The 24,291-nt window shown below is 35.5% G+C and overlaps 3 protein-coding genes across 7 annotated transcripts; 2 read left to right on the plus strand and 1 right to left on the minus strand.

Moving 5' to 3' along the window:
• The first annotated feature begins 235 nt into the window (after positions 1-235).
• LOC129902283 (serine/threonine-protein kinase/endoribonuclease IRE1b-like) lies at positions 236-8,068 on the plus strand. Of its 2 annotated transcripts, XM_055977451.1 has the most exons (6): positions 236-765; positions 3,269-3,503; positions 3,817-5,273; positions 6,585-6,757; positions 7,110-7,356; positions 7,491-8,068. In XM_055977451.1, the coding sequence occupies exons 1-6, from the start codon at positions 611-613 to the stop codon at positions 7,939-7,941; spliced, it is 2,718 nt and encodes a 905-aa protein (XP_055833426.1). In that variant the 5' UTR covers positions 236-610; the 3' UTR covers positions 7,942-8,068. The 2 variants fall into 2 exon arrangements, with proteins under 2 accessions (XP_055833426.1, XP_055833427.1); XM_055977452.1 differs by lacking the exons at positions 236-765; positions 3,269-3,503 and adding an exon at positions 3,510-3,757 and having other exon boundaries at positions 3,869-5,273.
• A 1,400-nt stretch (positions 8,069-9,468) lies between these two features.
• Positions 9,469-16,198, minus strand: LOC129902196 (glutamate receptor 3.3). 4 transcript variants are annotated; one of them, XM_055977284.1, is made up of 7 exons: positions 15,805-16,198; positions 14,431-14,757; positions 12,768-14,110; positions 12,392-12,669; positions 11,216-11,247; positions 10,729-11,132; positions 9,469-10,124 (listed from the first exon to the last, which is right to left on the minus strand). In XM_055977284.1, exons 2-7 carry the CDS (start codon positions 14,741-14,743, stop codon positions 9,651-9,653), a joined length of 2,844 nt encoding a protein of 947 aa, XP_055833259.1. In that variant the 5' UTR covers positions 14,744-14,757; positions 15,805-16,198; the 3' UTR covers positions 9,469-9,650. The 4 variants fall into 4 exon arrangements, with proteins under 4 accessions (XP_055833259.1, XP_055833256.1, XP_055833260.1 ...); XM_055977281.1 differs by having other exon boundaries at positions 14,431-15,007; XM_055977285.1 differs by having other exon boundaries at positions 15,797-16,198.
• A 2,762-nt stretch (positions 16,199-18,960) lies between these two features.
• LOC129903416 (probable protein phosphatase 2C 27) lies at positions 18,961-24,048 on the plus strand. Its single transcript, XM_055978968.1, has 5 exons — positions 18,961-19,183; positions 19,844-20,095; positions 21,149-21,343; positions 22,448-22,653; positions 23,189-24,048. The coding sequence occupies exons 2-5, from the start codon at positions 19,892-19,894 to the stop codon at positions 23,745-23,747; spliced, it is 1,164 nt and encodes a 387-aa protein (XP_055834943.1). The 5' UTR covers positions 18,961-19,183; positions 19,844-19,891; the 3' UTR covers positions 23,748-24,048.
• Positions 24,049-24,291: the final 243 nt, after the last annotated feature.

Consider the following 24,291-nt stretch of genomic DNA (forward strand, 5'->3'; position numbering starts at 1 on the left):
AATATTTTAACATAAAAATTTAGATATTAAAAAACTATACAAAATACTATAAATTACAATTTTTTATATCAATATGATGAAAAAATACATTACTTAAAATATTAATCAAAATCTATATTATTTGACTCTCAAAATAAAACTATTATAAGTAAAAAAGAACGGTAAAGTATAAATTGCAGCCGGAATAACTTCTTTTTTTAACGGAGAGTATTGAAAATAATATTTCAATTTTGCAAAAATAAGGCTATAGACCTTATTTGTAAAATTAGACGGATAGCTGATTATTCAGTTGACCAGACATCATAGTATTAGTAACACCGAAACTAACGGTTACGGGATCCGACCTCGATTTCTGCAAACTGAAGATCTAATTTATGCTTTTCCACTGCACCAGAAAACCCTAGAAACGAACAAGAAAAAGATCCAATTTTTGCTTCAAATTATCTACAAAATAGGAACGAAAACCCTAGAAAGAAGATCAAAAGATGTAATTTTTACCTCGAAAAATTCTTACTGCCTTCAAAATCACCATCTTGTTTTGATAATTTGTTGCGATTGAGAAGGCATTTCATGGAAATTCTTCTCAATTTCTGATTCCTAAATCTTGGAAATGAGAAGTTTCTTCCTTATCATATTCTTTTTAGCAATCGTGTTTATAGCTGTTGTATATGGAGCTCCAACAAATTCTGAAGGATCCGATCCGGAAGTTGAGGCCACACCTAGCTCAGAAGTTCCTGCTTCAAGTTCTCTATTGCCTCTCAAACCGTAAGTCCTCTCCTTTTTCCCATGATTATTTAAGTTGTGATCATTTTCGTTTTGTGAACTGTTTAAATTTTAATGAGACAAGTGAATCCATGTTTTACTATCAATCACAAATTTCCATATTCCCAAGTTTATATAAAGGAGGAGGGCTGCAGTTAGAAGTTAAAAGTAGTCAAGATGACTTCTTTGAAGAAATGTGTCCTAGCTTTGGTGGATGCCCATGGAATGTCGAGGTGCCTGCATGCTGTCTGGACACCACAGTTATCAAAATTTTTTTAAAAATGGTTTGAGTAGAAAGGAAAGGATATAGTGGATCCAAATAGCCCACACCTAACTAGTTGAGGCGTAGCTGATTGATTTATATACTGATATTTTGGCTGATAAGAGTGTTTATGCGTGATGGAACCCAAGAGTGTGAACTAGTGATCAATAAGCGGGAGGAAACCATGAGATCAGGCTTAAATCCCAGCTGAGGCAAGTGAGTTCTTCCCGTCGGCCTAAGTCTTGGTGGGCAGAATTATCCAGTTGTTGTGTTGGTGGGTAGGAGGTAGGCCACGGACACCACCATCCTCCAAAAAAAGATAATGCTTGTAGGTGTTTTCTATGAATTATCTTACTAAGTATGCTGTTGATTGATTTTGCTTTACAGCGACTAGTAATTGGTTTTCAAGTCATAGTATCTTATTTGTTATTAGTCTTTATTTATTTGTATTTATTTGTCATCTATTCGTTATTTGTTTGTTGTTTTTCTCATAAAGCTTTTAATTTTCTATTCTTATCTAACATTTTTTATGCATTTATGCTTTTACTGAGCCGAGGGTCTCCAGGAAACAGCCGTCCTACCTTGGTAGGAGTAAGGTCTGCGTACATTCTACCCTCCCCAGACCCCATGTTGTGGGATTTCACTGGGTTGTTGTTGTTGTTGTTGTTAGTATCTTAAAGCACGGGGTTTTGAGATTGTTTTTGATTGATACCTGATTATTCCATGTTTAACATGAAGCAAAGAATTAGACCTTGTGAAATTGCCACTAAATATTCATCTTGAGAGAGGTGTGGTCAAAACGTTTGGATGATTCAAAACAAATACATTTCTCCAGACCCCGCTTTTGGAACTCTACTGGTTTTTTGTTCTTTGCGTAACAAATACATTTCCCAACCCATTGTTACTAGTTAGGAGGTCATACACTCGTGAGTCTGCATAACTTATTTTTTTTACTAAAGCAATCCACATTTGATATAAATTGGAAAAAAAATTACAGGTTACGGAGACGAGTGTCAAAAGGGCACACCAGGTTAGATTATGAGTCAGGATATTGAGTAACAGTATGAGTCATGAAGCAATCCACCATATTTAATTTCTGTCTGTGTGGGTTGGGTGGAAAATGTATTGAGTGGTGGTCCTTGCCTAACTCTAATGGATTTTTTTCCATCAGATATGCCAGTAAATTGTTTATAATGCACTTAAGCCATGTTGACCCAATTGATTGGGCTGATTGATTCTAAGCACATCTTATCATTTCAATTGACCTATTATACACCCAACTAATTGAAGTCGGAGGTTGGATGGGTTACACATTTAATTGTTTTTTTTGGTAAGGATTTTATTAAAAGAGTGCCAATATGGTACAGAAAAAGGGACACGACTTAGCAACAAACTCTTTAATCCACTACTACACATTATCTCCTAGAAAATACAACAAGTCCAAATCCTTATCCATCATGTCTGAATTACTGCTATAACAACAAAAGTACAGATTTTTAATGCATTTATATTTTACTCTAGAGATCTGTAACTTCTTTCCGTCAAAGCATGCCTTGTTTCTTTCCATCCATATGGTCCACATTATGCAATTGGGAATAATTCTCCATATTGGCTTTAAGCTCTTTTTAACCTCCTGTGATTGCCACACTTCCAACAAGCTACTAATTTTCTCTGTTAACACCAAAGATATGTCCATTATGCTAAAGAAAAGTTCCCAACATTGTCTTTAAATTGGAGATAAAACACAGTATAGAAGCGGAGCTAAGAGCTTATGGAAATTATAATCCAGTGGGACAGAGAGTTGGGAGTGGGATAGGGAAATAACCACGTACTCGATACAATGGGAAAATTAAACAAGAAATAAAATGTGACAGGCTTCACATTTGTGTTGAACAAAGCTGTTTTGCTGTTTCTATTTTTTTATTAGAATAGATGATGTAGATGATGATGGCATATTAATACACAAAAAAAATTGTGGAACACTGGCATGGTAGTGAAATTCTTAGTTTTCAAGGCCAGTCAATACAGAATTGTGGTTTTTGTTTCTCGTTTTAGAAACTTTAGAATCATTATTGTAAATTTTCTTTGATAAGATAATATGCGTAGGGTTGAGGACTTGTTCACCTTTATTTCATTTCCTTAGTTTTTCTTAACATCTTTTACTTGCTTTAATATAGATTCTCTGCTCGAGTGCCCCTAAGCTAATGTAAGTGCAATTTGTTGTCGTCTTGTTTTGAAAATCAGTAAGAGTGACACAGCAATTGTAGCTGCTCCAGATGGCACAGTACACCTACTGGATCTAAAATCAGGAGAAGATATCTGGGCATTTAGGTCAGGGGCATCCATTTATTCTTCATATCAGGCTCTCTCTGATTATCAAGGTGATAGTAATAATGCTACCATTGAGGATGATAACTTCTATATAGATTGTGGAGAAGATTGGAAATTATACATGCATGGGAATGGCTTTGAAAAAGTGGTACGCCAACTGACTTGTCCTCTACCATGCTCATTCAGAAACTTTATGGAGTTTTGTGTTGAGGGAATGCATTTCTGAAGAGCTTTTATTCCCTTATGGGCGATGCTGTTGAATCTTTTCACCAGAGGGTTTTTTCCTTTGTCCATCTATTAGTGTAAATATCATGACGAGAGTGTTTCTTGTGAACTTGATAATATTACTTCCAGAGTGCTGTGTGCTCGCATGAAATGGATTGACATAACAAAGTGTTATAGGTATTTTAAACCCTAAAATACTACATTCCTTAATCTGCTATTCTTTTTTATTATCTTAGGAGCTGCCATTCAGTGTGGAAGAATTTCTAAAACAAACTCCATATGTCTCAGCTGGTGGAATCATGTTAGGATCAAAGAAGACCACTGTATTCATTGTTGATGCTAACACCGGGAAACTAATCCAGTCATTTAGATCGGATGTGTTTCCTTTAGAAGGTGATACAGATGTTGGACAAAATCCAATTGTACCAAGGGAGGATGTTGAAGGATGGGCAGAAGCGCAAGATACAGACTCAGAAGCTGTTAATCCACTCTACATTATGAGAACCGATTATGCTCTGAAATATACTTCTTCGAAGACTGGAAAGGTTTTATGGTACTTAATGTTTGCTGATTTTGAGGCTTCACAGCAATGTAAACGAATTGAGAGTTTTCTTGGTTATCCTTCTGACCAAGAGGATCAATTGAATTCTGAATGTGGAGTTTGTCCTACAAAGCCAGCTGTTCACCGAGTCCGGAATCTTAGATCATTAGAATCACTTTTTGCATCTGGTAGGCCACAGAATGCTCTTTCTGGAGATGTGGCGCTTTCTACTTATATCAATCCTGCATTAAAACCAGTTACTGAGTTGGTGGAATTACCTCCAAACAAAAGATCTGCTATAATCCATTCTCCTCCATCTATGACTAAAGAATTTGGGCTCATGCGTCTGCCTAGTGGAGATAATGGTCATATAAATAAAGTCACGAACTCTGATGCTTTAGTACACTCCTATAGCTGGAATTCTGTTGTACTAAATACATTCATGCTGCTCATTGCAGCTTTCTCTTTTACTTATACTGTGCTGTGGAAAAGGTGGAAGTCGCACAAGCAGGCTACAGATCCCAAATTGCAAGCTGTAACCTCAAAAAAGAAGAAATCTCGAAAGTCAGGTTTCAGTAAGAGCAGTACCCGTAATGAGAAGAATAAGAATAATAGTCATAATGATGACACTGAAGTAAGTGGTGTCGTTGCTGACATTGGAAAGAGTGGGAAGGTTTTGGAGCTGAATTTATGCAAGTATGATAGTCTTGTATATCATCGGAAGATTGGTAAGTTATTGGTTTCTAACACTGAAATAGCTAAGGGGAGCAATGGCACTATCGTACTCGAGGGAATCTATGATGGTCGTCCTGTAGCTGTTAAACGCCTCATCCAGACTCATCACGAAGTGGCTTTGAAAGAAATTCAAAATCTTATTGCCTCTGACCAACACCCAAATATTGTTCGTTGGTATGGAGTGGAGTATGATCAGGATTTTGTTTACCTGGCTCTTGAGCGTTGCACTTGTAGCTTATATGAGTTTATATCATCAGTCTCCAGCTCCTACCAAAAGCAATTTTCTGGAAATGACCAGGATGCCGGTTGTTTAAGTGACTGCACTGTAAAAGTTCAGTGGAAATGTGGAGACAAGGATGACTTCCTGTTATGGAAGCCCAGTGGATATCCTTCAGCTCACTTGTTAAAATTGATGAGGTAGTTTTATTGTCATGATCGGTTTCTGATTTACTTTTATTAATCTGAATTCTTTCATGTGTGTGGTGACTCACTTCAATATCAAGTGCTTTTTTCCATGGATCGGTCAATACCAAGTGCATGATCTGTGGCTTTCTCAGCAACATGACTCTAAACTGATAGTCACCACTCTCGTAAGCTGGGTAATCTGTACAATTTTCGTTTGAACTAACCATGCCTGAGAAACAGCTTCTCTTGGATTGTCTGGCTCTGGGGGCATGTCTAACTGGACTTCTTGAATGTTTATCCATCTCTTATTCATATTTTACAGACTGTTCTCGTCAAGTTTTTCTTGAAGAAAAATTGATCGAACAGTGTGACATAGGAAATGTTCATGTTAGCTTGAATTTTTTATATTAACAGAGTTGGATACAGAAATAGTTAGCATATATTGTAGCTGGTTACTCTATAGCTTTTACTTGAGAAATAAAAAAATTATGTAAAGGTCCAGATTTGAACTAGAATAGACCAGTAAGGTTTACGTTGAAATAGTTCTTGTATATATGTACAGAATTATTTCAAGAATAATATAGTGATATATGTTTAACAACCCCCCACCCCCCACCCCACCCCACCCCACACAAAATAAATAAATAAATTATGTTGACAATTGTTTAATTTAAATTTTTTTGCTTAGTGAACTCTTAGAGGTAACTCATGCTTTTATTAATCGAATTACACTAGAAATGAGTTCTAAAAAAGTAATTATTTATAGTGAATGATGTCAGAGGAGCTGTATCACAATGATCCTTGTCATACCTTGAGAATTGAAGATGGAGGATTTGTTACTACATGTAACTTGCGGACAATTCAATGACGGCTCGCAGGCAAATGAATCACAGCCTTTGGAACATATAAGCTGAGAATTCTCGCATCTATACTGCTAAAGCATCTAATAGGCTGTTATCAGAATTTCTGTAGCATTCAGCTTCTGTTCCGTTTTAGAGTGGGATTCCCATGAAGCCTTTGAAGTATTTCGCTCATCTTTGTCTGAGAGTACTATATTATTTTGATCTCACAAAAAATAAAGGCAATTAGCCTCTGGATCATTTATTGAACCACATCTTATTAATTTGTTTACCCTTTTGAGCAAATACATACTAATGTTTCCTTCACATTTTAGGATGTTGCCCTCTCGGTGCTTGCATATTAGATGCTTTATATCTTTTACCTGTTTTTTCCTTTCACCACTATTTAGTTACAGCTTTTTCAGACGTATTTGAGAGGCATTCAGATTTAACAATTGAGCCCTTTCATGATTGCTAATGGCAGAGATATGGTTCTTGGCCTTGCTCATTTGCATGAACTGGGAATTGTACACCGTGACTTGAAGCCTCAGAATATTCTTATAGTAAAAGAGAGATCTATAAGTGCAAAGCTTTCAGATATGGGCATCAGCAAGCACCTTGCAGGGGACATGTCTTCGTTAACCAAAAATTCCACTGGTAAGCCTTAGTTCCAGAAGTTGCATTTTTTTCTCTTGTAACAATTGACATTTCCTAGTTCATTACCCAGCCCCAATGCTACCTTATTTTCCCTGAGTGAAGGATGAGGAAGAATATAAGTTCCATTCACTATCTTTTTGTCCCAATTTTTTTGAAAAGCTTCTATTCCTTTCAATTTGGAATTGATAATCTATATATTTCTATAGTGATTAGTGAAGCCATGCGGTGGAGGCATTTCATCTGCAAATAGGGATATCTTTGAAAAAACCTTCTTCTGCATATCTATTTGCATCTATTGTACATGCATGGATGTCACTCATCCCGTGTTATTGCTGTCCTACAATATCTGTAGGCTCTGGGAGTTCAGGTTGGCAAGCACCTGAGCAACTTCGTCATGAACGGCAGACACGTGCTGTGGATTTATTCAGTTTAGGTTGTGTACTCTTTTTCTGCATAACCGGGGGAAAACATCCATACGGAGATAGTTTTGAACGTGATGTAAATATAGTTAACAATCAAAAAGATTTATTCCTTATAGAGAATATTCCAGAGGCAGCAGATCTCATCAGTGCACTCCTACATCCATATCCAGAGCTAAGGTAATGGCATCATGGTTTCCAAATTCTTGGTATAGTAGTAGTTCCCTGATATTATAACTTTGTAAGTTCTGTGTCATTGATGTTATTTTTGTACTTCCACTGATGGCGGTGTATGCCTTTCTGTTACCCCATAGGCCAAAGGCAGTGGAGATATTGCATCATCCTTTCTTTTGGAATTCCGAGATACGGCTCTCATTCCTCCGGGACGCCAGTGATAGAGTAGAATTAGAGGATAGGGAGGATGGATCTGAACTTTTGGGAGCACTGGAAAGTGTTAAGACCGTGGCATTGGGTGGTCTGTGGAATGATAAAATGGACAGTGCATTTATCAATGACATTGGTCGCTACAGGCGTTACAAATATGATAGTGTCCGCGATTTGTTGCGTGTTATCAGAAATAAGTTAAACCATTACAGAGAGCTTTCAAAGGAAATACAGGGAATTCTTGGACAGGTTCCTGAAGGATTTGAGAGTTATTTCTCCACCAGGTTTCCTAGACTTTTAATTGAGGTCTACAAAGTATTCCATACATATTGTTTAGATGAAGATATCTTTAAAAAATACTTCAAAGGCAATCAAATTTAGCTCAATACTAGCAACATTTTAAACCTTTGTACATATTGTAATTTGTATATCTATAATCATGAATGATTGACAAAACAGTTGTTGTAAATGCTGACCTTTTCAACTACAGCTGATCATGTTCTTTCTATTTCCCTTTTTCTTCTATAGCTCATTGCCTCTATTCAGAGAGCACGTTTCTAGTAGCGCAGACTTTCTGCATTGTGATGCTTATAGTTGAATGCACCAGAGAAATACCTTTTTGGAAATGTATATGAGGTCAATCAGTTGGATATTCACATGCTACAAATTTGTATGACTTAATGTTGTACAAAGTAGCAATGATGTTCTTGAATTAAAGGCTTTTGTTTCCCTGAGTTATTTCCCAACAAACAATAGCAAAGTGATCAACCCAAATTATTCTTCATACATCTTAGAAAAGCCCTACTGAACTAAATTAAAGTGGAGGGTCTCTGAAAATGCACCAAGATAATGAATTCATTATTGTAATAGAACCTTTTTGTGCAGCACCTAAATCTCTTATCAGAAAGTGTAACAAGAATAAGCTTATCAATATTTGTATATTTGCAAGTGCACCATTTTTTGCTGTTCCTTTGTCCTCCCACAAGTGAGTTCAGTGGAAGCTATAATGATAAAAGGGCTAAATGCATCTCTTTTGTTGACTTTTTCCCTCCTCTGGCAAGTGAGTTGGTGGAACTAATGATGACTAGGGAGGACTAAAGCAAGATTATGATTTTGTTAAATTGTGTAATCATTTTATTTAGAAGCTAAAATTATTGGAGAGAACTATTGTTTACGCACTCCTTCACATGCAAGCCTGATATTTTCTTAATGAGCCAAATATGTGATTTTATTTTTTTTAATTTATGAAGGATGGCGATAAGATTTGAACCCATGATAATTGCATGCTCTTATGCAAAGGCGGATCTAAAATTTAAATTTTATAGATTCAACGTATATGGTTATTAGCAATGAACCCATTATATCTTTAAGGTAATGGGTTTATATCTACTATTTCTCAGTAATTTTTGTGATTTTTTACATACAAATTTATGCTATGTGTAGAAAGTATTGGGTTCTGATGAACTCGGTGTCAATAGGCTACATCCGCTTCTGCTCTTATGTCATGTTGAATTGTGTATCCAGGCTATGTCTCAGTCCCAGTATAACTGATCATCCGAAAATACCATTTAAGCATCATTGGCTTGGTTATCTCATTTATTCTTGAATATTAGAAAATGCACACTTTTATTTACTTGATAATATCTTCAATAGAGACAAGACTTCAGCTACAACTGCTAATAGCACTCATCTTCCTTCCATTTGCAGTTGATTGCAACCTTATAAAGAGGCTACTTCCAAAAACTGAGGTGCAATGGTCAGCCTCTTATCAATGGATAAACTGTCTAAAGGCTACAATTCAGCAATGAATTTTCCCTTATCTCATCAAGCTTAAAATGCAGAAACTACAAATTAAAACACGACGACAAAATCACCACCATATCCACATGAAACCAAAGAGAATCAGAGTTGAAGCAAACTTTAGTTCCATCACTCTTCCCAGAAACAAGATATGATATTGATTATGTAAAGATTGTGCTAATATACAGTTGACAGCTGAATCTTATATCTGATGTGTAAAACGATTCTATGTTGTCAAAATTGAACACTTGGTAAGGACCCTATAAGAAATGTAAGCTGGCATAATTGAACTAATGAACTTCATTTTGAGAAGGAACCTGTGATTCTCTCCCCCTGGAATCCCTTTCCAAGTCATTTTCTATGTTGTCATCAGAAACTGATCTGTCGATTTTCCTTCGCTTGCTGCCTCTATTTGATTTATCTGATTTCTCATCAATAATTGACAATAAAGTTTGAAGACGTTTAGAATGTGAAGTAGTATTCTGACCATCCGAATCAACTTCAGTATTGGAAGTCTGGCAAAATTTACGCAAAATCTGGATGGTATATATTAGGAGAGCAGTAAAGCATGCAATCCCACATATAAGAAAGAGGCCTGAAAAGCTGCTCAAGTGAAGGCGATCTGATTCAAGCTCAGCATTGTCTAAACTGCACGCACTTCTTGCTAACCATTTGTCATGTATCCGCTGGAGATCTCCATTCTCAGATAGCGTTAAAATTGCAGTTGACAAGTCGACAGCCAAGGGAGAGTCCCGAGGAAATGCCTGAATCAAAATAACAAGCACAAAATGACAGAGCAAAACATGATTTCTGGATGCCGTGTCATAAATAATCTATAAGCTTAATAGAAATGCAGAACCCCGATATCAAAGATTTTCACACAAATACTCAAAAAACAGTTTTAAGTAGAGTGTGCTTAGTGATCTGCTACAAACATGTCAGGACATCTAGTTTTTAGTCAACAAGATAGAACTTTTTTAAGGAGTGACTGAACCTGAAAATTGAAATGGAAACCAATCACATTCATCTCAAAGACATTTTTAGATAATGTTGATTTACAAATATCACACATGGAATAAACTAGCATGCTCGAGTGTGTTATGAATCCTACAGGACTTTCTATGAGATTCGGCAAGTCTTCTTTTACATGCGTTTGTTCTCGCACACAAATGAAATGCAACTCTTAATATATAAGACTTCTTCCAATTTTTTTTCGAACCAGAAAACTCAAGGAAGCTAAAGATCCTCTTTCATACAATTTAAACCAAGGTGTACTTACAGAATTAGGATTAAAAAAGGAAAAAAGAAAGGGCAGGAGGCACACAGAATGAAGAAAAATGAAAAAACTGTAGGAATAGAGAAACTTACAAAACCCCACCCACTTTTGGTGAATTCTTGACCTATAATCCTGAATTTGCACTGGTTTGACAGGAAAAGTTCTACATATGGTCTTTCATCCACCACGGCAGCTACACCCCCTTTTGCAGGACCACGTTGAAGTGCTGTAGCATATTCTTCCGGTGTTCCAAGGGGAACAAGTCTGGATTTTGGTATACCAATTTCCTCCAAATACCGTTCTGCAAATGAACCAACTTGGAACCCAATTGGTTCATCAGTTTCTTTCAAGCTTTCAATTCCTTTGATAGGAGAATATAGTTGTTGCACAGTGAGGATGGAGGTCAAACTTGCAGTGTAACTTGAATTTATTATCAAAACGACAAAGAGCCATATGATCAGCACCATGCGACCAAGCGTACTTACAGTATTCTCTCCTACAGAGGAAAGATCACAAAAGTTAAGAGAGTAAACGTAGAATACACCACAAAATAATTATACTGAACTATAGTTCACTTACTGTGGGCAAAAAAGAGAGTTGAAATGCTGAACCTGCAAGAAGAACAAACAATTGTCAGACAAATAGTCTTCTATAATAGCAAAGTTGCTCTTATTAAGAAGCAACAATCCTTCTATAACAGTGTGCACTTCTTCAGGTGATGGGTGCAAATCATTTCAAATCATGTTCAATTGAACAATGAAATGGACCATGCTCAGTGCTCACATAAAATTGAAGCCGTAAACCATATGAACGCTAAAAGAACTTCCGGCTTTATATGTTTCCATTTTCTCAAAAAACAAATTGCTGGAGATACACCACTATAGGAAAATTATGAATTCCAGAAATCTAGGAACTTTCAAACAAAGAACTATTCTATGCGCATCAACTGCATTCATAACTGATTAGGAGAACAGAGAACCATAGCTATCATCGCTGTTTTCTGAACTCATATAATATTAAAGTACAAATAGAAAGATACAATGACACATGCAAGTTTTGACATAATACGAACTTTATCATCAAGAACTAATATTTATGATCCCACAATCTAATTTTTCTTGTACAATTAAGAGGAGAAGATAAAAAGAACTAGCACTGTAGCAGGAAACTATGTCAAGTTCATCACAAGCACGCCTACAGGATAGTGTATGGCATGTATTCACGCATGTATGGACCTATGTCACTAACATTAGTGTGTTTTTAGGCAAATCCTAGGCTCTTACTGGCATAAAAAAACACATTCCACACCACCTTATTGGTTGAGCCTGCTGCTCACAACCTTTTAATTAGTAGTTACCACAATGCACAGTATATAACATGCAAATATTGAGATTATGATGCTTCTTTTGTCGATGGACTTTGGTCTCACCATTTGGTAACTTAATATGAGAATGTTGTCACTTTGCAATGATTTTTGTTATTTTGTAAAGATAATCGATGTAAGATGGGGAAATCATCCTTTGGTTTTCTTAGAACATTTCATGTATGCACATAAATACATTATGAAAAACTTACTTTTTTGAAGTCGCATTTCCACTTTCCACATGGGACTTCTGGAGGTAAGGAATTATGTCCTCCTCCTTTATGTATCCACATTTTGGTTATTAATATACAGGGAGGGTCAACGCTACACCCTCCGCCACCACAAGGTTGATTTAACCGGAAAAAGGAAAGAGAAAGAACCTTTGATCTCACCATAGAATGGTTATGAGCTGCTGTTTGGGAGGCCCACGAAATTCATCATTAATTCGGTGCTCCAAAATCCACACTACCATCCCAACAAAGAGAAAGAAAATAGTGATAACTCCCCACATTTGAGCAGAAAAGGGTCTTAGGAAGGCCCAAGCACCGGAATTCAACTTTTTGAATGGGGCTAAAACAACAAGTCCGGATGCAGCATATGGCTGTGTGAAATCGACAACTCTAGTCCGATTCGTAACTATTGCAATATCGCCAACAACACCATCAAATTTCTGGGAGCACACAAAAACAGTTCATTTAAAATATAGTTAAAATCGTCTAATGTTAGGCAATTATGGATATAACATTCTCGCTGTCAGCACAAACTTACCCCGGTTGTGATTAGCCTCACCATATCGGTGTAGCTTGGATTTTCATGCCCGTTTCCATAGGGGACAAATTGATGTGGAACAGCATATGGCAATAAGTTTACAGCAGCAACGAATACATCAATGCAAAAACCTTTAAAATTGTTAGTGCCTGGAATTTGAGACACAAATTCCCGGTAACTAACTCGGATGGGAACCCCTATTCTCAGTTGCTTACCATTGTTTGGAAAAACCCATCCACGAGGTTTTTGAACAGAGTTTCCAGGCCACACAACACTATAAAGTTTTTGGTTTGAACTTGAACGATTAGGTGGCCTCGAGTAAAAGGTCTCGGGAGGCAAAATAGACAAACCAGAATAGTTAGACCAGTAACCAACACGCCGAAAACCTGTTCCAATTACATTTATGATATCATATGCTGGACGAATAAGAGATTTTTCTGGGCTAAACTTGAATGGCCCCGTCAAACCAACAAAATTACTCTCCAATAAGTTCTTCAGCAGAAGTGGCCCACCATCAAAAATACTCATTGTTTCAAGGTGAAGATTACTTCCTTCAACTGATTGCAACTTAGTATCATTAGAAAACGAAATGCTCCCTCCCTGATTAAAGAAAGAATCTATGGCATGCGCAACTAGCCAAACCGTGTCATATGCATGAAGAGCATATGAATTTAGCCCTAACAAGCCACCTGTCAACTTGTTCCATCTTGATGAAAATGCCCTTTTATTTTCAGAGTCTGGAGTGTGTTGTCGCAAAACCACAACTCCTTGCATGGTATCCATAGTATCTTGTGGCAGGGGAGGAGAGGAATCTAACACAGTGGTGAGCCAATCTGTGGATATCCATACATAACCATCACCCATCATTCCAAGATAGTGTGCCACTGAAAGTACCATGAATCCTAAGGTGGGATATGCATGTAGAACAATGACTCTAGATTCCATCAGGGCAACCTTTACCATAACATCCATAACATCACCTCGCGTAACAGTAGTTCCAGGGGAAATACCTGCTTTATATGAGATGCGACAGCGCTTTGTTGCAAGCGCATCATCTAATGCAGAGACACCATTTCTCCCATAGTCATCATCAATAAAAATCGCTACCACCTCCTTCCAAGCATAAAATTCAATGACCTCAGCTATTGCAGTCATCTGGTGTAGATCACTTTGAGTTGTCCTAAGAAAATAAGGAAACTGAAGAGAGGAGAGTGTGGGATCAGTAGCAGCAAATGATAAGAAAGGAACTTGGAGTTCATTAGCAACATGGGATATGGTATGGGCAACTACAGAAGATTGTGGGCCTATTACTGCAACAACATCAGTCTCCATAAATTTCAAGGCTGCAAATAAAAAAAGTGTTAGTCTATTTGAGATTCAAATGTACCCTTAAATGAGAGGATTGGAGAACTTTACGAGGCTATGTGAATCAAAATTTTGAATGAATGCAGATGATTCTAATAGCACAAACCATCAGCTATCTATATCAACTGAGAATAATGAACAACATGGAGTGTTGACATTAGCCATGGCTTCCAAGCAACACTGGTTTCCTCAAAGGAGGAGCTAACTATCTTTCCTCTTGTTATTTCCTGATTCTAAAATAGCCAGCATCTAAGGCAGTGTAACAGATATTAAAGGAAACGAACAGAGAATAAAGTACCTCCGACCATGCCAAGGAATCCACTGCAATTGGAATTTTGCAACTGCACAAGAAGTTTGGTTCCTTGGAGGACACTAGAGTTGGAATTAACATCTTTGACAGCCTCCTGGATTGCAATCTTGGCAGCTCTTCCAATTGTAGAGTCAAATGTAAAAATAGCTCCAACATTCACAACAGCAGGCCTTGAAGTGCCATTTCCACTCAACCCGTCTGAACACACTCCAAAGCATACTAGACAAGAGACAATAATCCAAACCACATTCATCCTAGATGAATGGCACAACAGGATCTTTGCGTGCTTAATAGCACTCATCCTACCACTTCCTTCTACAAGATATAATTCTTAAACTGTTAGGTTCATAGGAAAACAGCACATCACATCAAACCTCTAGAAAATTGACATCTAAAATATCCTTCAGGTTCATTGAGAAAGATCATATCACATCAAAACTTTAGAAAATCACAAGTTGATTTCTTCCCATTTGTTCTTGTCCTAGCCTTGGTGGATAGAGTTATCTGGTACTTGTTGCCTGGTGGGACGTGGAGGGTATCCCATGGAATTTGAGGTGTGTGAAAGCTGGCCCGGGCACCATGGTTATCATAAAAAAAAGAACTTCAGAAAATTGACATCTAAATATTTATAACTCCCATACTTCAACATGTTATCGAGTAAATGCCATGAGAGTTGTACAAACTACAAAATCCCCACATCAACTTTATATACTAAGACTAAATATTGATCAAACATACAAGCACTTACAAAATGAAGCAAGATCTTGTGCATATGAATAACATGAAAAAAGGGAAAGAGAAACAGTTGGCTTAACTGAAAAAAGGAATCAGATTCTATGCTAAAATTAAAGCCCGACATAAGTACTCAATAGAGAGGAAGCATTATTGTGGACACCCAACTTTCCCGAATGAATTCTTTTCCTTTTGGTAAAAACTTTCCCAAATGAATTAAGCGTGAGAAAGAAGCAAAATAAAGCAGAGAAGGAGCAACATTCTTCTAGCCATAACTCAACAACATACCCAATGAACGTATGGGAGGTCAGAGTGTACACAGACTTTTTTCTAGCTCGTGGAGGTAGCCATAACACAAGTACAAAAATAGATATCATAAGTGATGGACTCATAGTAACAAAAAAGGGGGAGCCACACAGGAACACATGCTCAGTGACAGCAACTTTACCGGTTTGCCAAGCCCATAGACTCATAGCAACAAGCAAAGGCAAAAAAATGGTTCTGACAGATTAAGAAAACCTTGAGACAAAGAAATACATTCATGACGAAAAAAAGTAGCAGACATAGTAAAAGATAAAAGAATCAAGAATGAATAGACTTAAAGTCAAGATTTTGAACAGACCCCTTTACCTCACAACCAAAATCCCTTTTTTCCTGGCTTGTATCTTCTTGTTCCTGCTAACAATGTTGATCAAACTACTAAATTACTCTTTTCTTTAGCAGTTCGGAATGACCCTTTTAATTCTTTAACTGAAAAACCTCAAAAAGTTGAAATCTTTGTTGAGTAAAACTAGTAAAGTTCAGAACTTTGAGAAATCCAGTTACAGTATATAGGGAAATGCCCCAAATAATTCTTTTATTCAAAACTAAATTAGAAAGTCAAGATATTGGTTTTGTAAAAATGGGAAGTTTGAAACATGGGAAATCAATCAAGAAGAATTTACAGGAGGAGACAAGAAAGAAGGAAGACTCTTACAAGCACGTGAATAAGTTTTTTTTTATTTTTATTATGTAGCTTCTCCCTCACAATAAAGCTCAACTATTTCAAATTCGTATTCTTAATCAAAAAGAAAAAATTAACAAAATTCATACTTAAAACTAGAATTCTAAGAGGCTAGAAAAATCCAATTAGCCAACAAAAAGGGAATTTTTTTCACGTTCATTTGGGTTGTACACCAATCACCGAAAGAATAAGAGTTTGTGATTTGGCCAAAGCAACGAATAAAGTGTCTTATCGTCATTAATTTTAAAGTTTAAAACTTAAAAATTTAAGTCAATTTGAAATTGTGTTTGGATATAAATTTTATTTTTTTGTGAGTAAAAATAAAATTTCTTTCAAAAACTGATATAAGCAAGTTTTTCAAAAATTAAAAAATAAATTAAATTAAATTTTATAATCAAATAAATATTTGAAGATAAATTTTTAAATGTAGATTATCTTTTGGGGCGACAACTATTTCAGTTAATCAAACATTCTACAACTTGCCTAAAAATTCGCCATTCAATAATTGCAATTTGTATTCATTTGGAAGGAACTCTAGCACTTGGAATGGAGTCGTGATCACTTTTTTTCTTCAAAGTAATGTGTGGATGAAAGAAAATATCCCTACAGATATGAGGGCGGTGAGACTGCTTCATCTTTAATTAAAGATCTCGATTTAAGGGTGCTCGAGCACTCAAAAAAGTGTATATGGGTCCATCCCTGTAGGCTCCGAACATCGAGTGGAAAAGCAAAAAAAAATATTGTGGCTGAGCTATAATTGAGGTTCAACAAAATTTAATAATTTTAATTTTATATTTATATTAAAATATTCACTTACTATATAATAAATAATTTATTAAAAATTCAATAAATAAATTTAAAAACTTATGATATAAAGGACTCGAAGCCATTACATTCTTCATCCGAGGGTTGACTTTGACATCATTTGACTCCTGAGGTAAAATGATAATGGACATCACTGGTATTTTTTTTTATTAGTTGTATAAGCAAAGATCATCTTTGTAATAAATCACATATTTATGGTATTTTGATAATTAATTAAATAAATTTAAATTCTTAAAGATTGTACTAGATAATACTTTTCATATAAAGTTAAATAGTTTGAAATGTCTCAAATAAGAAGATTATCAATTGAGTGGGGTAAGCATATAAAATAAAATATAAAAGCTATTCTTAAAAAAATATATTGATTTAGTCTAAAAACTCTATTATAATAATCTTTTTTTTTTGGCTGTATTTTAACAATTAAGTTATTTCTATTTAATGAAAAATAGCAAATTGGTTTTGAGCTTATACTTCTTACTGTTTATGATATTGTATAGTGATTTATAATCACCTAAATATAGAGCTTGTTTCATTATCAAGGAAACATTAATTTAAATAAACAAAATCGAAGTTGTTGCTTCTAAGTATAATAAATTTCAAACATATAATGCAATCCATGCATAATCTTCAATTGTCAAAATTAGGTTGATTCTTTTTTTTTTATGTCTAAATTGAAACTGTTATTTGTGTGTTTGACTTTTTTTTTGGTTTTTTTCTTGTTCCTTTTTCCTTTGCATTTAATATTATATTAATTTAATAAAAAAATAAAAAGGGTTAACTAAAAACTATTGGTCGTAAACTATAGCAATTACAGTTACTCAATAAAGGCGTTCATCTTTGTTTGAAATAAATATAAACAATAAAGATTGAGAAATTTGAACGTTAATACCGCTAAAAGCCTTGAACAAAGAGTTGGAAAGAAGACTTTTCACCTTATTTCAGGTGGGTTAGTGCGTATTTGTTTGAGTGAAGGTTGACTGAAAAAGTAGAAAAGACTAAATGATGTCAACAAACTCAACAAAGACACAATTAATTGTGAGTTTACGAGCGTGATAAATGTAAAATATATTTAGAAGAATAGAATCAGTAAGTTTTTAAAATAATCTGATGTTAGGAAGCACATGTTTTTTTTTTAACTTAAAAGAACTTCAAAATTTTCTATTTTTGTATTTCGCAACAAAAATAAGAATAAAAGCCAAAATATGATTAATTTATAAATATTATAGTAATAACAGATTTTAGATTCTTAACAAGACTGGTACCTGTTCAAATGCAATTTCTCCAGAAAAAGGGAAGAATATTTGATGTCATTAAAATAAGTTCTCGTTTCCTTTTTTCTTTTTCTTTTTTGCATTTTTTTAGAAAATTAAAAACATTATCATATGCATAATTTTTTAGATTCTCCTAACTTCCAAATTTTTCGCTAATTTCAAATTACTTGAAATATGTTATCTTTTTTAATTATACAAATTAGTTCTAATAATCTTTAAAACCATAGAATTATTTCAATCAAAATTAATGTATAACCGGCTTTCTATCTCGATGAACAATGTTCCACTGATTAAGCTTTTTCGTCGTACTATCTCTTCTCCTTCTCTTTTTTCTTTTCCCGTCGAGCTTGTTGAAGTGTCATTGCCAAGTAATTAAAAAATAACATATTTTATATAATTAATTTAACTATATAATAATTTATTATTAAGCTATAGACTATAGTATAACTGAATATGCTATGCATTTACATGAGGCATTCACTCTTCATTAGTCATTACTATTTGTTTTGTATAATTTATACCACACAGTTGAAATTTCATCTCCATCTTAATATTAAGTTAAAAAATTTATGTTCGATTTTATAAGTAAAAGTTTGTATCTATGAAATTTTTCATTGTGAAGAGATTATATATATATTATGTGGATTCAGTGTTCACAATTGAATGACGTAAAATGTCATTTTCTTTGGTCTCAAGGAAAAGCCGTTTTTTTTCTCCTCATTCTCCAGGAAGTGCCGGTTACCAACCGCAAATATTGTGCCTTTATTTTCTCTTTTGAGTTGGATATAGGGTCTCTTTTTTTTTTTTGGCAATTTAACATTCTTGGTTTCACCCCTACTTCCTAAAAGGGCTAATCATCTCTAACTTGCACCAAAATTTCCTTTTTGGGTGTCCACTTGAAATCCTTCTGGTAATTTTAGATTCAAACTATTGATTATGAACTGAAGTTGGTTCATAAAGATCTATCTGCTAATTTGACTTCTGGGTTAACTGTTATTTTGTTTGTTTTTCTTAAGTTGGTTTGCTTCCTATGGTTATTTGTTTTGTGGGTTTTGTGAAATTTACTGGAAAATTATTGATCTTTGTTGGTTTGGCGATTCTATGACAAGAAGGGGTTTCATTTCTGCTTATTTTGATTCTTGAATCGTTGTAATTTTAGAGCTTGGGGAGTTCAATAGGTAGTAGAGGGTCTATCTGAAACTGTCTATCTACCTTGTAGGATAAAGATCTGGGTACACACTATCCTTACACCCTACTTGCGGGATTATTACACTAGGTATGTTGTTGTTGTGGAGTTTAAAACGGTCTTATTTAAGAAAAAGAAAAATTGGGGTAGGGGAAGGGAAATGCGGGAGCGGATTACAAGGTGGGGATTGATTAAAAACAAGTGAGCTACTAATATTTCCTGTTTGGAAGGGTCTTGAATTTGTAATCGAACCAAAGATTAAAGCTTTTTATTTTTGTAGGACTGCTAAAGGCTTAACCTTGACAATTATACTGCAAATTGTTCTCTCTTTTTTGGCCCTTTTACGAGTGATTGATTCTCTTTTTTGCAATTTTTGGGTTTTAGCTTTCTGTGGATAAGAATCTCTGAGGCTATTGAATTTATGCTCTGGGGATGCATATGGCTGCCTATACAGATTTTTCACCACCATTTGCTATAGTAGAAGGGAGTTACAGTAAGGAGAATACATCTGCTGTTAAAGATGAATTACTAGAGGGATCGGATGAACTAAAGCAGACCAGTGATAAGCCACTACGAGATCCCTCTGTTGTACAGTATCCAGTGAACTCTACTGCACTTGTAGCAGACACTGATTTGGTAAGTGAAAAATGTTAAAGCTTCGTAGTGATCTTACCCCAGTATCTTGTTGCGCGTTTTTATCCCTTGTTGTACTTGATAGTACTCCCTCTGTTTCAATTTGTTTGTCTGGTTTTGACGTGGCAGTTCGCACGGAATCTAAGAAAGTAAAGAACTTTTGAATCGTATGATCTTAAACTAAAGATGTGTAGAATGTATCAAAATGTCCTTTAATCTTATGGACTTAAACATGCTATGTGGAAAGTTGGAATTGAAGAGTTGCCAAAAAGGAAAGAGGCATTCTTTTAAAAAATGAACTAAAAAGGAAAGTAAGACAAACAAATTAAAACGGGAGTACTATTTATGAAACAGTTTAGTTTAAGTGGGAATTGAGTTAGTGGTTAGATTTCTGGAAGTCAAAAACAGTTTAATTAGATATCTTGTTGTGCTTGATACTAGTATTTAGAAAACAGTTTAGTTTAGCAGAAAAAACAATCTCTGCTCAAGTATGCAACTTTTGATTGGTGGAAGTAAACTTAAATCTGCATAAATTATGAGGGAACAACTGGATGGAATGTAGAATAAGAATACATGTATTAGTCATACGTGGATAAGCATATCTAAAGACAAAAACCCCCGTAAAATAGGTAATCGCTGCATGACATTCTACATGTCATTATTCATTGCATAACAATTCCTACATTTTTTTCATCGCAAAAACAGCCCATGCATTATAATCTTTACGTAACTAGTATGAGAACCAAATGACTCCAAAGATCTAGATTGCATGATTATAGCAATTTATTAGTTGATCTACCTGAGTATGCAACATTTAAGTTCCTCATGTCTTCCGGTTTCTTTTTTTTTTTGGGGGGTGGGTGGGTGGATGGTGGGTTACTTTATGAAGATCAAAGCTATAAAAGTTGTGGCAGTTAATCTTTCTATCTGCTAATAACTACATTAATAACTTCCCTTGAATTTCCTTCCTTTTCCATCTTTTTGAATTTTCAAACTTCTTAGTTTGTACACTTATTAAGGTCATGCAGCTAATATTGTTTTTCTTACATCTACTAGGATTTTGAAATAACAGAGAAGGGTTTCCAGCACCCTTCAGAAGGACAATCAAACTTTGAGCCAATATTTCGTTCTGGAAGTTGTGCTGAGATAGGACCCAAACAGTACATGGAGGATGAACATATCTGTATAGATGATCTAGTCATACATGTTAATGAAATTGCAGGTTCCACTTCCCCTGCAGCGTTCTATGGGGTCTGTAGCTTTTGCACTTCACTGGTTTATGCATTTTTGGATGCGTTTTAGATAGAAATACCCATATAATGTGCTATGTGTAGTTATGTTTCGCCCTAAATGAGTTACTCTTTGTGTTGGTTGTGTTTCCTCTCATTGAATAGCATGTGATGGAAAGAAATTGCAATTCATTTCAGATGTAAGTTTGATTCAGTACAGTCATTTAAAGAAGGCTCAAGTTACTTGGGGAAGATTCCCCTCATTGAATCAATCAAAATCTGACTACGGAGAGTTCAAGGTTGTTTTCTATAGTTTGTGAGATAATAATGAGAAAAGAACTTCGTAAAATGGAAAAATGAATGGCGAAGGATAGATAGAGGTCTAAAGTGTACAAAACGAGATAGACTAGAATTAGGAGCTTGTTTGGGCCTTTTGAGCACTCAGCACTATCAAGTGAATGGTGACTTAGTAGGAAATGCTGTATGGAATGCTCCTTAGAAGGCTTCATGGGATCTATGATGTTCTGCAAGTGTGTAACATGTCCTCCATCCCAACTAGTTTTAAATTTTCCTAGTCTGTAAAAGTATCAAACGAACTCTGCAAGCTTTTCTAGAAATATACTCCTAAGCTCCTTAAATTACCAAAAGATTTATCCTGTTCGAAATGCAGTAGGCTTTCTGGATGCATATGCCTAGGGAAAACTCAAACTATGAAGACTTATCTGCTCTTGACACTTTGCTGAAGTACCACTAAAGCTGAGAATTCCTGAAAAATGAAAATCGACAATGAAACTCTAAAAGTGACTGTAGTTCAATTCAAGAAAGATAATGGCAACTCAAATTTTAGTCTGCATACAGGTGGTAAATTTTTTAGGCTTCATGCAAAATTATAATTTTGGGTAAATTTACTTTGTTTATGTTTTCTGATCCCAACTAACTCAGGAGTCGGGATTGAGGTATAGCTGATTGATTGATTGCTTTCGTTGCGTATCTCATAGATTGTTCCATAAATGATATGCACCTAGTATTCTTTTTGTTTCTCAATTAAGCCGTGTCATTTGGTCCTTACTCATACCTCCCATCATCAGTATGGTTTAGTAATAACTCTGTTACTAATACCTCACAGGTCTTTGATGGCCATGGGGGTACTGATGCAGCATTATTTGTGAGGAATAATATTCTCAAGTTCATAATTGAGGACCCCTGTTTTCCCATGTGTTTAGAGAAGGCACTCAAGAATGCTTTTCTGAAAGCTGACTATGCCTTTGCCGACGATAGTTCTATTGACATATCCTCTGGCACCACAGCACTGACAGCTCTAATGTTTGGAAGGTAAGTATATCTTCTGTTTCTTGTTCTCATATTTCCTAGAACAATGTAATATACTTGCTGAAGGGAAAAATAAGGAGATTGACTGCTATTGTGTTTGGTTGGGCTTTTATGTTTACTAAAGCATGAAGGCGAATACACATTTAGTTCCTTTTTTCTAGGCTATTTCTACTTGTGAATCTTAATACGTATAACTGCACTGGTTTATATTTCATGTTTTAAGTGCAGATGCGATCATGCCTACATTTGTTAACTATTACTCCCTCTGTTTCAATTTGTTTGTCGGATTTTGACTTGGCACGTAGTTTAAGAAAGTAGACTTCTGAATCTTATGGCCTTAAACTAAAGATCTGTAGAATGTACCAAAACTTTAGAATCTTTTCTCTTCTGCTCTAGGATCCACATTAACTGCTGATGACAACATTCCTTATGGTTCTGATAATTATGAGTTTCTTGCACTCTTCGATGTACTTCAAATTTCTATTCAAACAGGATTTGGTGCTGAATAGTTTGTAATGTGATGTGATTTGTTTTGCAGAACCATGATCGTTGCTAATGCAGGGGATTGTCGTGCTGTGCTGGGGAAACGAGGTAGAGCCATTGAGTTGTCTAAGGACCACAAACCAAATAGCGCATCTGAAAGAAATCGAATAGAAAAACTTGGAGGAGTCATATATGACGGATACTTGAATGGACAGTTATCTATAGCGCGTGCCTTGGGAGATTGGCACATGAAAGGCCCAAAAGGTTCTGCCTATCCCTTGAGTGGAGAGCCGGAGTTGCAGGAAACATTGTTGACCGAGGATGATGAGTTCCTAATCATGGGTTGCGATGGTCTTTGGGATGTTATGAGCAGCCAATGTGCTGTTACGATGGCCAGGAAAGAACTCATGCTGCATAATGATCCAGAAAGATGTTCAAGAGAACTGGTAAGGGAAGCCCTTAAGCGCAACACGTGTGATAACTTAACTGTAATTGTAATTTGTTTTTCTCCCGATCCTCCACCTAGGATAGAAATTCCTCCTACTCGAATATGTAGAAGCATATCAGTTGAAGGACTGAATCTTCTAAAAAGTGTACTGGAAAGCAACTCGTGACAAGATTCTGGGAAATGAATGGCCTACTCGTATAACTCCACACACTTGGGGGGCACACGTCTGCTTCCTCATTTCAATGTTTCACTCGCTTAGCTTATCGTAGTTTTTGAAAAGCCTGTAAATTGGAAATGTGTTGTATCGGTGTGTGCTCCAGCTGCACTTCTTGTTATGTACAGATTCAAGAAAGCAACTTGTTTATTGTCCTTCTATTGCTTGTACGTTGGATTAGTACTGCATTTTGTAAATTTCAAGTTTGTTGGATGTGTGATTAGTAAATGCCAACTTAAACTATGTCATCTAAGGTTTTAGAGCACTTGTTAAGAAAACCATTTAACATGTTTGATCTGATCATAAGGGGTGTTTAACTAAATTGTGCTTCTGTCTTCCTTAAATGAGTAATTAATGACTGTAAGATCAATATCATAACGACAAGAAAGTAGAAAAACTTCATTATATGTGCCCAAGAGGAATTAAATCCTCATTAAGGAGGGTAACAAAGCTTAAGCAAGTTTCATTTCTATCGGTAAACTAAGAAACTATTTGT

Source organism: Solanum dulcamara, chromosome 9 (assembly GCF_947179165.1).
Source record: "Solanum dulcamara chromosome 9, daSolDulc1.2, whole genome shotgun sequence".
NCBI classification, from domain to species: domain Eukaryota; kingdom Viridiplantae; phylum Streptophyta; class Magnoliopsida; order Solanales; family Solanaceae; genus Solanum; species Solanum dulcamara.

Excerpts from the sequence above, each read along its gene's own strand:
- LOC129902196 (XM_055977284.1), bottom strand. The coding sequence starts at position 14,743 with ATGAGTGCTATTAAGCACGCAAAGATCCTGTTGTGCCATTCATCTAGG. Across the intron at positions 12,670-12,767 it reads TGAGGCTAATCACAACCGGG|AAATTTGATGGTGTTGTTGG; the intron begins GTAAGTTTGTGC and ends GTGTGCTCCCAG. Across the intron at positions 11,133-11,215 it reads AACTCTCTTTTTTGCCCACA|GAGAGAATACTGTAAGTACG; the intron begins GTAAGTGAACTA and ends TTTCCTCTGTAG.
- LOC129903416 (XM_055978968.1), top strand. The coding sequence starts at position 19,892 with ATGCATATGGCTGCCTATACAGATTTTTCACCACCATTTGCTATAGTA. Across the intron at positions 20,096-21,148 it reads TTGTAGCAGACACTGATTTG|GATTTTGAAATAACAGAGAA; the intron begins GTAAGTGAAAAA and ends TACATCTACTAG. Across the intron at positions 21,344-22,447 it reads CCCCTGCAGCGTTCTATGGG|GTCTTTGATGGCCATGGGGG; the intron begins GTCTGTAGCTTT and ends AATACCTCACAG.
- LOC129902283 (XM_055977451.1), top strand. The coding sequence starts at position 611 with ATGAGAAGTTTCTTCCTTATCATATTCTTTTTAGCAATCGTGTTTATA. Across the intron at positions 766-3,268 it reads TCTCTATTGCCTCTCAAACC|TAAGAGTGACACAGCAATTG; the intron begins GTAAGTCCTCTC and ends TTTGAAAATCAG. Across the intron at positions 7,357-7,490 it reads CATCCATATCCAGAGCTAAG|GCCAAAGGCAGTGGAGATAT; the intron begins GTAATGGCATCA and ends GTTACCCCATAG.